General features: G+C 38.7%; 1 protein-coding gene across 4 annotated transcripts in view; it reads right to left on the bottom strand.

The window, feature by feature from the left end:
• Positions 1–3,153: 3,153 nt before the first annotated feature.
• The window catches only part of SDCBP (syndecan binding protein), a 30,726-nt gene continuing 20,285 nt past the window's right edge, over positions 3,154–13,594 (bottom strand). For all 4 annotated transcript variants that reach the window (XM_072604649.1, XM_072604651.1, XM_072604652.1 and 1 more), the window contains 4 exons: positions 8,656–8,831; positions 6,005–6,176; positions 5,201–5,292; positions 3,154–3,853 (listed from right to left, as the gene is read on the bottom strand). In XM_072604649.1, the coding sequence (XP_072460750.1) occupies positions 3,799–3,853; positions 5,201–5,292; positions 6,005–6,176; positions 8,656–8,831 (495 nt within the window). In that variant the 3' untranslated portion in view covers positions 3,154–3,798. The remainder of the gene's footprint in view (positions 3,854–5,200; positions 5,293–6,004; positions 6,177–8,655; positions 8,832–13,594) is intronic.

Below are 13,594 nucleotides of genomic sequence, written 5' to 3'. Positions count from 1 at the left end.
GCCAGATCCTGTGTTATCCTGATTGTATTTCCACAGTACTCAAATTGTTTCTTTCTAGCTGCTTGCAGTATTTTCTCCTTGATCTGGGAACTCTGAAATTTGGCCACAATATTCCTAGGAGTTTCTCTGTTCGGGTATTTTTCAGGAGGTGATGGGTGAATTCTTTCAATATTTATTTTGCCCTCTGATTCTAGAACATCAGAGCAGTTTTCCTTGATAATTTCATGGAAGATAACATCTAGGCTCTTTTTTTGATCACGGCTCTCAGGTAGTCCTATAATTTTTAAATTATTTCTCCTGGATCTATTTTCCAGGTCAGTTGTTTTTCCAATGAGTTGTTTCACATTATCTTCTATTTTTTCAAATTTTTGGTTCTGTTTACTAACTGCTTGGTTTAACTCAAAGTCATTTGTTTCCCTGAACTCAATTCTCTCTTTCAATGAATTATTTTGTTCAGTGAGCTTTTGAGCCTTCTCCTCCATTTGGCTATTTTTTAAAACTGCTTTTTAAAACCTCCTTCTCCTTGTTGGCTTTTTGGACCTCTTTTTCCAATTGAGTTAGCCTCTTTTTAAAGCTGTTATTTTCCTCAGCATTTTTTTGGTTCTCCTTTAGTAAGCTGCTAACTTGTTTTTTAAGGTCTTCTATTGCCTGAGCCCAATTTAAGTTCCCTTTGAAGGCAGAGGCCTTGACTTTCTCTGACAGTATGCCTTGTTCTTCCTCATCCCAAAGGATGGGGGAGACACCTGTTCCCCAAGAAAGTAACCTTCTGTGGGCTTATTTTTTCTCCCTTTTTTGGGCATTTTCCCAGCCAGTTACTTGACTTCTGAGTTTCCTCTCCACAACCACCTCGCCTCCAGTTCCGCCAAGCCAGCACTTGGGGGCTGAGATTCAGATGAGCTGCTCCCAAGCCTCAGGAGCTTTAGGCTGGGGCAGGGCTGCTATTCAGTGTGAGATTAAGATCAGCTGCTCAGGTGGGGGCCGGACCACCACACAGATCTGACTCCCTCCTGATGACACAACCTCCTAGGCCACTATTTTCAGCACTGGCTACTCTTTCACTCATTTTCCCTCACTCACTGTTCAAGGTGAGGAAGATTCAAAGACTCCTTCCCCTCATTGCCACTTCCAGGTTCTCCCCTCTCACTGACCTTTGGTTGAGGGATCTGTGGTGCAGCTGGAGATTCTGTCCCTGAAGCTTGCTCAGATCTGCTCCTCTTGGTGCTGCATGACCAAGGCAGGGCTGGGCTCTGCTCCATGTCTGGTGCGCAACAAACCTTTCCCTAGTCTTTCAGGTCTCTCTGGGACAGAAATCTCCACTCCATTGTTCTGTGGCTTCTGTTGCTCTAGAATTTGTGGAGAGTTCTTCTTTACAGGTATTGTATGGGCTGTGGGGTAAGAGCTAAGCATATGCATGTCTTTCTGCTCCCGCCATCTTGGCTCCCATTCTTCAGGATTTTCAGTTTGTTCTTTTTTGAGCTTTTTCAGCTGCATGCCCACTTCATTGATCTCCTCTTTCTCTATTTTATTCATGCGGGCATTCAAAGATATAAAACTTCCCCTAAGTACTCTTTTGCAGTATCCCATAAAACTTGGTAGGTTGACCAAGGGAATTTAATAGACCCTCTGAATGCTACTCTACTCAGACCACATCCGGAATATTAACTTTTAGGGCATATTTTAAGAAAGATATTGAAGAGCTGGTGTACATCTGGAAGGTAGGATGGTTAAGGTTTTTTGTATCTTTGCAAGGTGTCATGCTTGGCTGAAAGAACGGAGAATGTTTAGTCCAAAGTGAAGTCCCTGATTCTCACTTAAGTATTGTCCTGTAACTCTGACAGTCTTAGTCATCTCATAATTTTTTTTGGACCTTCAAAAGGAAAACAACCCTTAAGATTGTTAGCTTTGTTACTGAAATTTCTAATTTTCTTAATTTTGGTCTCTTAACAACTTTTGCACTTTGTATGTTATAGTAGATACAGATCTGGATTCCTCAACCTCAGGTACGCTTTTTGACTCTGGACAAGTCACACAACTTTTCAACTTTTCTTTTCTGTAAAATGGATTAGGGTCATTTTCAGGATCAAAGTGCTTTGCAAACCTTAAAGTGTTAAACATAAGCTATTATAGATTGTGGTTCATTACTAGAGAACTGACAGAAGCAATCTTAGGTCTATTTGATTACCTGTACACATGTTCAAGTCAATTAAAATGATTTTTCCATTAGAAAGTTTTCCATAGGCAATATTAAGTCTCCATCTTAAACTGAACATTTGTTTAAAGTTTGTAAAGCACTTTGCTCCTAAAAGCCTTTTGAGACAGTCAGTACAAATACTGTCTCCAGTGCAGATGAGGAAATAAGCTCAGAGAGGTTTTTGCCTTTCCTCTTCCCACAGGTAGCAATAGGAGTTAAGACACTTAGGCCTGAATGCTGCTTCCAAGTCCAGTGTTTTTTTAATAAAAAACTATAAAGCATCATGCTGCTTCAATAGATAATGTAAAAGTTTTCTACTAGAAGGTTAAAAGTACACAGATTCTAACTTTTTTTAATGGGAGCAAGGAAATGCTGGAAAATATTCTTTGTAAGTTCAGAAGCTATATTCAAACTAAATTCTTGTCTTAAATTCAGAAGTCATTTATTAAGGGTGGGAAGAACAACTCAACACTTTCCTAATAAAGTTTCCTTGGTGATTAGGCTTCAGAAGTGGCTTCAGTGTGTAATTCTGAGGACACAATATGAAAACATGAATGAAGTTCTTTTCCCTACCCTCAAATATTCTGAACTTTTTGTTCACTACTTCAAAGGTTAAAGTGAAAGTAAATGATTTCCAGAAGCCAAGCTACTGAAAAGTATTGATTCTCTTAATAACTCATTGCCACAAAAGAAATGTTTGTATCAGAATGTATAAAAATCAGTTCACTTAGTAAAAACAGTAAAATTTGAAAATATTTGGGATTGCTCTCTATAGCTGAAATTTGTCACCCAAGATGAACTACACTGCAATACTATCATCAAATGCAAAAGTATATAAAAGGGAGAAACTAATTCACCTAAGACATAGCCCAATATATACTGTTTCACAACTAAACTGAAATGACATAAGGATTACTACACAGATATGTAATGAATTTTAAGACAGTAGTAAATGAGGCATGTTAAGAGTTAATCATTTTATTTGATTTTTATTTCAGAACTTTCCTTTAACATGGTTAAGGCGACAATTGAAGCATTAGTTATACATCATTAAAGATAATATCACAATTTTGTGCAACTCTACATTTTGCCATTCATAATGCTCATGTGGAATGAAACCAAGATTGCATAATTGGATTTTTGTAAACAAAATTGGAACTAGCAGAAAAGTTATTCTAGCAGTACAATAGCAAAGCATTAAAAATACTACACCAGAGGAAAAGTAGAAGGAACAATCTTACTTTCTAGAATATCTAAAATACAGGTACCTGATTATAACATTTTAAAAAATCTGTATTAGTTATCTTAACCATAATGGCTTATAGAAAGAGTAGTTTAACGACTGGAAACTTGATGCCATGAAAGTCAAAACTCTTGAAAGGTTCACATCTGTAAAACCAGTATAAGGCTACAAATACAATTTACAGTTTGAACACAAAACTGTGTCAAACAGTAATATTCCCAGCCATAATACGATTCAAAGGCTCTCATGCAGCATATGCTTCTTGGCTCCCAGTAAGGTTTATGTGTCTAATACAGAAGATGCTGAGTAAACTGCCCAAGTTCAGCGGAGTTTTCATTATGTGAAAGATACACTTGCTTGAATTTTAAACTTCTGGGATAGCATGATCCATTAGATTTTTCATAACACTTGATGCCATCCTGTAAGAGTGATATATATTATATATACATTTCAAAGCACCCAAAGACTTGTAATTTAATTCCTAATGCCTGCTAAGTCACAAGGTAAAGACTAACTTTTTACTGTGGAAGTTAAGAAATGAAAGCCTCAAACTTTCCTACAGTGGAAAAGAGTTAATAAACAATTTGTTAAGAAATTTGCATTTGTCTGTCATATCCAATCACATGTTAAATGACTAGCCCAGGGTAACACAGCTCGTCAGTGTCTGAGGTCCCATTTGAACTAATTCCAGACCCAGCACTCAATAATCCACTGAGCCATCTGGCTGCCTTGCCTGCTCCTGAGTACTATTTTTCTTTGCAATTTCAAGAAATTCTATATGTGACCCTACTCAACACAGTCCTAAAAACAAATCCTTCCACAAGACCTAATTTGTTTGTTGTTTGTACATAGTTGTTATAAAAGGGGGAAAAAAACAGTTCCAATCTTGGCAATTAACTATCAATAGTCAGTACAGCAGTTAGTAAAACTTACTAAAGTACTTTATTTATAGAACTTGTCTTCAAAAGCAGTTTTTAATATTCCTAACATAACATCACTTTTTAAAAATAAAGTGATCCCCAAATTAAGAGTTAGAAGTCACAAAGACAGAACTGTCGGGAAAAAACAGGGCAACCAATACTTTGAAGCTATTTTTGGATGCTGAATGGGCTCTGATCTCACAGAATTTCCCCTTTCTTTCTCCTCACTCCTGACCATCCCCCCACCCCCTTTCCCATGGCACTACACACAATTTCTTGAGGAGAGTTAGTTCAGCTCTCCTAGCATTTCATGTATCCTCAAAGTTACAAGTGAAGGGTCTACTCCTTACATCAGAGCCAACGTCCCTTATCACCAACCAAGTCCAGGATGCACGAGCAAATTTCACACTGCCCAGGAGCCGTGGAAATAAGCAACGCTTCCTTTTAACACCTTCCTTTGCTCACCGTTTTTTCTCCATGGCTGTCCACAAGGCAGTCAGCATTTCTGTTCTCTCCAAGCCAAACTTCAAACCAAATTTAGCTTTTAATTGCTTAGCTCTTCAAGAGCATATATAATATGGCCACAGCCTAGCTATATCTAATGGGGGATTGGGATGAAGAGAATGATCAAATAAGAGGGAAAAGGAAGGCAACAAAAACAAATAATTCTTATCCAGATAACCCCACCTTAACTGATTTCTTAAAGAGAATAAGGGAAGATCTGATTAACAGCTACTGTAGCTAGGATCAATTCTGACCCTTAAAATGCATGAAATTACAACATATTGCTTGAATTAATTTATAAGAACTATAAAAAACATTTAAGTTGAAGAATATGTTACTTGCCTTTTGATTATGTGTTCAAAGATGAAAGCAGGCATGATTGTAATGGTAACTACAGTCCCAGATGTTGAAAGTATGTCTGCAACTTGAGAGTCCTATTAAAGTAATACAAAAGGAAATAAATTGAATTGAGGCTCAATTGAATTGAAATCACAATTGGCTACAAAGTTCTCTTCCTTCTCTTCATGGGAATGACATATCCTTTAAAAATGTGAGGCTCCAATGTCAATTTTCATCACTATTCTCTGAACCCGGCAGAGGGTCTTAGATGTATATATGCTTAGAAATGTTTGTTAAAGTGAATTAATTTTGATAATATGGTATCTGATCCTTTACATTTTATTCTTAGTAGAATGATTTATACAGAATCACACAGTTGGTTGATAGTTAATTTTTTTAAAAACAACAAGATCACAATTTGGTTGCATTTGACAAAGCTATTAAGATGATTATTACCAAAGCCCCTCTTCTAAGACATTCACATTTTAACATACACCAAAGACTAGAAACTCTCAAGTTTCTAAATTTAAACTTAGCTTTTCAAAGTTAACTATCACTGTTAACAATCATTGTTAACAAAGTTAATCAAAGTTAACAATCATTGCTTATATAAATTTCCTATATAACATGAAGAGTAAAAATTATAAAACCAATTAATTGCCTGATACAGGGTTTCTGATAAAACCAAAAAATGTATGGTATCTAAACTACAAAATTTTACCAGCATTAAAGCTATTCATTCAGAAGTAATAAAATGTAAAATATATAAAATAAAAACTAGTAAAGAAAAGGCACATATCACATTACCTTCAGGCCAATTACATTCTGACCATTGATTTCACAAATGCTGTGCTCAGTAAGAAGACCATTTCTTGCGGCAGAACTGTCTTTCACTATAGAGGTTATCTTTCCATTTTTAAAAATGAATCCAACATGTCCTGTACTATCCTTATGCATGGTAATAGTTCGTTCAAATGGTCTGTGAAAACATTTTCAGGGGAAAAATTAGTATATATTTAATCGAGACAAATTTCTGGGCTACAGTGGCATTGCCTAATAAATATCATCTAAAAATATAATACTAAAATGAACAATCAACTTTTAATATTCTAAATGTGTTCAACTTAACAGCTACTTTGGACGGTTTCACTAAGGATGCTGGCTCTAACAGAGACGTTTAAAAAGGACACCACTGTAAGAACAGAGGCAGCTAGTTGACACAGTAGATGCTGGGCCTGGAGTCAGGAATAGCTAAATTAAAATCCAGTCATAGACAACTTAGTAGCTGTGACCCTGCCCAAGTCACCTGACTGGTGTCTGCCTGTTTTCTCAGCTGTAAAATGGGAACAGCATCTGCCTCCCAGGGTTGTTGTGGATCAAATGAAATATCTGTAAAGTATTTAGCACAATGCCTAGCACACAGTAGACACTTAATGACTTCCCCCTTGTCTTTTGAAGTAGTAACTACCTTTAGCACTAATTTTTTTCAAGAACTACTAAAGTTCTAAAAAAGAATCACTTAAGAGACTCAGTACTTTCGTTCAGAGCAAATGCTTTATGCATTCTGAGGGAGAAAAGCATATTGGCAAAGTCCCTGGCTCTCTGACTGCTCCTTCCTGCTTTCCTCTGCTCTCTCACAGGGTTCTTTCCTGGGCTCTCTTCTCTATTATTTGTCTTGGTGATCTCATCAGCTACCAAGGATTCAATTACTCTCTATGCTGATGATTTTCAAGTCTACTATCCTGCTCCCACCCCACTGCTGCCCTCCAATCTCAAATCTCCAACTGCCTTTCGGCTATCTTGAACTGGATGTCCTATAGGCAACTCAAACTCAACATGTCCAAAACTGGACATGGATATTTTACACCAAACCCTCCCCTCTTTCCAAACTTCCCTACTATTGTTAAAGGTCCCATCATCCACCCAATCACCAGGCTCACAACCTAGGTGTAAATCCTGACTCTTCACTGTCTCTCCTCCTTCCTTTCCTATAGCCGTATTCAATCTGTTGCCAAGGCCTGTTAATTTTATCTCTGCAGTATCTCTCAAATACATGCCCTTCTTTCTGACCTCGCCATGGTCCTGGAATGGGCCTTCACCTTCTCACACATTGGTTGGTGTGCCTGCCACAAGTTTTTTCCTACTCCAGTCCATCTTCCATTAAGCCACCAACCAAAGTGATTCTCCTAAAAGACAGGTCCAACTACATCACAGCACCCTCCCCCAGCGCCTCCCCCAACTTCAGTGGCTATCACTTCAAGGATGAAATATAAAATCTTCTGTTTGGTATTCAAAGCCCTACAGACAGACAGACACACATACACACACACCTTTCCAACTTTCTTACACCTTACACTGTCCTCCCACTCCTCAAATTTCTGGCCACTTTCACTGGCTGTCCCCCCAAGCCTAGAATGCTCTCTCCTCTATTCCACATCCTGGGTCCTTTCAATTTCCAGATAAAATCCCACCAATCTACAGGAAACCTTCCCCAATTCCTCCTAATTCCAGTGCCTTTTATTATAATTATCTCCTCTTTATCTTGTGTATAGCTTGCTTTGCATATATTTGTTTGCATGCTGTCTCCCCCAGCTCATTGAGGGCTGGGGCTGTCTTTTGTCCCTTTTTGTATCCGTGTTTAGCACAGTGCCTGGCACATAGCAAGTGTGTAATAAATGCTTACTGACTGGCTGACTGAAAATAGATGCCATAATGACCCCTGCATGCAAAAGTCATCCAGTTTTGAGTTATGTGTATCTCAAAGTAAAAAACTCTAATTCTCAAAAAAAAAAAAAATCCAGAATGACCATAACTTCCAACTAGATCCCATTAACAGTTTTATTATAGTTACATCTTTAAATTCTGTCTAGGTCAAAAGTAAAAATGGCACTGGAGAGGCACTAAGATATAGTGCTGGGCCTGAAATCAGAATGCCTAAGTTCAGATCTGACCTCACACATTTAGTAGCTGTGTGACCTCCTTCTGCTTCAGTAACCCCAGCTGTTAAATGGGAATAATAACAACACCTACCTCTCACAGGGTTGTTGTGACAATCAAATGTGTTAATTGATGTAAAGCACTTGGCACAGTCCCTGGCACTAAATATTTCTTTCTTTCTTATACCTCCCCTTCTTTCCCCATTTTTACATTATACATTATTACATTATACAAAATTGCTATATGCCACATATTGAAAATGGATTTTGTTTTACCTACCATTTTTTTATTTAGTAGCAGCACAGATTTAGCAGAACAATACCATTAAGAGAAAAAGTAAAATAAAATGGAAAACTAGTAGGAAATTTTGCAAGAAATTCACTAAACTATCTAGAGCCAAATAATGACAGTAATTGTTCAAAGGAAGTTATGCACACAAAATCCTGAGGATAAGGGAAAGAATGTGAACCTATCTGGCATTTAAGTGTGTATTTTTAACATACTGATTTCCACTACCTTACCTGTCCCGAATAGTCATGGTAATCTTCTCTCCAAAAGCCTGTTTGAGAACTTTATGAGCTTTATCAGAGCTCCACCCTGCACAATTTTCACCATTAATTTGAAGAACTTGGTCCCCAAATCTCAGACCAACCAGAGACGCTGGAGAATTGGCCTGGACTAGCTGAACAAATACACCCTAAATGTGTGAAAAAGGAAGAAATGTTAGAAATACTTTATAAACAAATATGGCAAATTATTCTTCGAAAAGAAAAAAACTTACAAGTAATTCAAGGGTACAAAACCAGCAGGAGAATTCTGAGAACTAGGTCATAAGACCCTTCCTTAAAGCATGACTTGATCATGCTCTGAACTTCTATCTACAGATCCCAACAATACTGGGGGGAAGAGAAGTAATATAAATTCAAGTTTTTCCAAGGGTGAAAGGATATATTTTGTGGACCGAACAAGTATTAACCCTCTGTGTGTTCATTTTCTTTATTTAAAAAGGAAAAAAGAACAATTCAACTCAAATTTGGCAATTTCCTTTGCAATTTAGGACTTAGAATCTTAAATCTGAGATATGTAGCTATGCTTTCATCTCCCTCTCAAAATATACCTAATCAAGTAAGATTAGGGTTACAAAGAATTCAAAAATGAGCTAAAGTCGCTTTCCCAGTTGCTGCCCAGAGAATGTAATCCAATTCTTTCTCACCAAGATCAAATAAGTCTGAGTACCTTATAGTAACAATAAAAGTCAACAAAAGTGTATGTCTCTGTGTGGGTGTGCGCATGTACATGTTCTCCAAGAATCAGTGGAGTTATGGAGCTAAGTTCAGTGAACCTGAGTTTAGTTATAAGTGATGACTTTTTTCAGCCAAGAAAGTCACGAAGACAGCCTGCTAAGGTGTAGTGGGGTAGTAAAAGAAAAACAAATACCAATGAAATCCTGGATCCTCAAAACTGAATAGTAACTGACATTTATATAGCCCTTTAAGACCTCCACTATCAAGTACTTTAGTATTATCTCCATTCTATCTGAGAAAACCAAGATTGAAAGAGATTAAGGACTTTGCCCAAGATTTCCTATTGAGGTACCTACCCAGGATTCAAACCCAGGGTTTCTGACTCCCAAATCCATTGTTTTTCTCCTATTCCAAAAACTGCTTTGCCACCCTCGAAGGTCTGGTTCAAATCCCACCTCTGTTTTATGTAAGCCTGCTTTCTAATTGCAGAAAAAGTGCCATCCTGCTCTGGTATAGCATTTTCTCACCTCAAGATTCCCTATATAACTGAAATCACAGGTCCAGTCCCTATACCTACCTCTACTATGGCCTGCAACCAGAATTTGGGGTACATAGCCAGAAATAAACACACAACATGCTAAATGTGTTGTCTGAATATGAACATTTTAATTTTATCACGATTCTAAAATCACTTTCAGAATGGTCAGACCAATTCACAGCTCCACCAAATAGTGCATTAATGTGCTCATCTTTTCATAACTGTTCCAAAACTTTGCCAATTTGTTTGGTATGAGGTAAAACTTCAGGGATTTACACTTGTTTGTTTATTTGAAGCATTTTTTTCACATAGGTATAAATTATTTGCATGTCATTTGGGAAAGCTGAGACTGGTTGGCTTCCTTGATTCAGGAATTCTGAGTTACAGTAGAGCAGATTATGTGTCCACCCTAAGTTTGGCACCAATATGATGAGCCTCCAGGAACAGAGGATCACCAGGCTGCCTAAGAAGAAATAAACTGGCCCAAATTGGAAAACCAGAGCAGTTTCTATATCAATTAATACTGGGATCAGGGCAATGAGTGGCTGTTGCACTTCCATCCTGGGAAGGGAAGAGGAATGGGAAAAGGGAAGGGAAAGGAAAATTTTCAATATTCTTCGCTAACAACTCTTAGGGATTGGCTTCTGGTATTTACTATTTATTTTAGTTATCTCTACAAATCTTAGAAATTAGACCTTCATCAGAATTATTTGATATAAAGATACCTGCCCCCTTCCTCCACCCATTGCTGCTTTCCTTATTATTCTAGGTTGCATGAATTTTGTTCATGCAAAACTTGTTCAATTTCAATTTCCTTCCTCCTTCATTACTTATTATAGCTCTCATGGAGATCTGACTCCCTTCTGATGACACAGCCTCCCAGGCCACTATTTTCAGCACTGGCTACTCTTTCACTCATTTTCCCTCACTTACTGGTCAAGGTGCGGACGATTCAAAGACTCCTTCCCCTCATTGCCATTTCCAAGTTTTCCCCCAATCCATCACTCTGTAACCTATCTTCCTTTGAGGTTCACTCAATCCCTATCTACCACTCAATCAAAATTTGGGTAGCAGTTGTCTATGGACCTCCAGGACACTCCCCTTCCTTCCTCAGTAAATTCAGTATAGGGCTCACAGTCTTTCTCTTCTCTCTGCTGTCATACTAGGGGCACCCTCAAACACTCTATCCTCCCAGTTCATCAACTTACTCATGTTCCATGACCTACTCCACTCAGTCACAAAAATGGACAGACCATCACCCACAAACTGATTATGTTCCATGCTCATGAACTCTGAAATTCCCTCATCTGATCATAACCTAATGGCATTTGACCTTTCCCTCTGTCTTCTCACAGCAAACCCTGTTTCTCAATTCCCTGACCTCCCACCCTCAGGCCCTCACTTGCCATTTCCCTTCTAAGCCATTACCCCTCAACAAGGTACACTCTCCCTTGAACTAGGTGTACTCTCCTTTCCCCAGACAGATTCCTTGGTGAACCAGTTCAGCTCTACACTACTCTGTTCTCTGTGTCACTGACTGCAACATGCCAAGCCTCAGACTTGGATCACTACCAACACCCATTGCTTTTGTTCCTACATACAGGCTACTAAACAAAAGTAGAGACAATCATTCAACCATATTGACTGGGTCCTCTACCGATTTATATTGTATAAAGCTCAAATGGGCCCTCACCGTAGCTAGACAATCCTTTTACACCTTCCTAATTAACTATCACACTTACTACTGTGACTCTTCCAAACCTTTTCACTCCTCCTCAAACCTCCCATCACCCTCTCACAGCTGAGAACTTTATTTCAAATTTTACAGAAAACTGATTCCATTTGCCAAGAGCTCGCTCTTCTCCCTTCTGCCTTATTGCACACCATTCAAATACCTTCTGCCACCATCTCTTCCTTCACCTGACTCACCTAAGGTGACCCCTTTTGCTTGCAAAGACAACCCAATCACCTTCTACATGCACAAATTGTTCCATTCCATTCCATTCTCTCCAGCAGACTGACTCCAGTATCATCCCTATTCTCACTTATCTTCACTTATCTTCAATCTCTATCTGCTGACTGCTTCTCTACTGAAAACATACATATCCGTGTGTGAGCTCCAGTCTCAAAAAACCCTCACTTGATCCATCCATCTTAGATAACTATCATCTTCTATCCCCCCTGTCTTCTCTGGCTAAAGAAGGCCATCTACAACAGGTACTTCCACTTCCTTTTCTCCTACTCTTCTGAACTTCAGTCTGGCTTCTGTCCATATTTAACCAGAAGATGTCTCTTCAAAGTTCTCTCTGCAGCCTCTGACACTGTCCATCTCACCTTCTTCACCTGCTCGATAGGTTTTCAGAACAACACTCACTCTTTCTCCTCCTACCTATATGATTGCTTCTCCTCATTATCCTTTGCTAGATCTTCATTCAAGTCATGGCCCTAACCAGGGGTGTCCCAGTAGGGCTGTCCTGTGCCCACTCCTCTTCTCCCTTCTATACAATTTCACTAAATGATTTCATCAGCTCCTATAGATTCAATTATCTCTGTGCCAATGATTCTCAAATCTACTTATCCAATCCTAACCTCTCTGCTGACCCTCTATGATTACATCTTCAACTGCCTATTAAACATCTCAAACTGGATTTCCAAAGAAATCATATACTCAACATGTCCAAAACTGAACCTTTATCTTTGCTCCAAAACCTCCCCCCCCTTCCAAACTTCCCTGTTCCTATCAAGGGGACCACCATCCTCCCAGTCCCCCATGCTCACAACCTGAGTGTCATCCTTGATATTATTTTGTTGGGCTCCCTGCTTTCTTATGGTGGAAACAGCCATAACTACTCTATCTCTGACAGATAATTCTTTGGGGATTCTGAGTTTTTCACTTCTAGCTCTGTATCCCTAGAATCCAGCACAGTGCCCAGTAAATAGTAAGTGTTTAATAAATGCTTGGACAGCTAGATGGTACAGTGAACAGAGTGCCAGACCTGGAATCAGGAAGATTTGAGGTCAAATCCTTGACCCTGGGCAAGTCATTTAATCCTATTTGCCTCAGTTTCCTCATCTGCAAAATAAGCTAGAGAACAAAATGGCAAATCACTTTAGCATCTTGCCAAGAAAATCTCAAAAGGTGGTCACTAAGAGTCAGATATGACTGAAAACAACAAACAAAATTAAGCAATAAATAATTGGCTGGTTGTTGTCCTTTGTTCTCAAAGAGTATCAAAATGACATCATTATGTTGGGGTCTGGCTGCTAAGACCAATATGGCCTCAGAAGACTCTACCACAGGTTGGGCACAAATAGTCCATATAAACATTTGGAGTGGAGATGTCTCTAAATCTATGCATCTCACGTTTCTTTTGACCTACTACAATTCTGCTTCACTCATTTGTCTTCTTTGATGTGGGCACACCATGCTAGGTGATTCTGTGCCAGTGTTTCCCATGTCTCACAATCAAATCCAAAGTTCATTAGAGAGACCTTGAGAGTTTCCTTATGTTGCTTCTTCTGACCTCTGTGTGAGCACCTGCCTTGTGTGAGTTCTCTGTAAAATAAGTCCTTTAGGCAAACATACATTTGACATTCAAACAACATGGCCAACCCATCAGAGTATTTGATAGGTTACTATGGCCAAAGAATTCATCCCCCTAGTGATCAGTCTATTGG

The sequence above is a fragment of the Notamacropus eugenii genome, chromosome 4, assembly GCF_028372415.1.
Source record: "Notamacropus eugenii isolate mMacEug1 chromosome 4, mMacEug1.pri_v2, whole genome shotgun sequence".
NCBI lineage: Eukaryota > Metazoa > Chordata > Mammalia > Diprotodontia > Macropodidae > Notamacropus > Notamacropus eugenii.
Note: the sequence above shows the minus strand (reverse complement) of the source record. Positions and strands in the feature narration are given on the sequence as shown.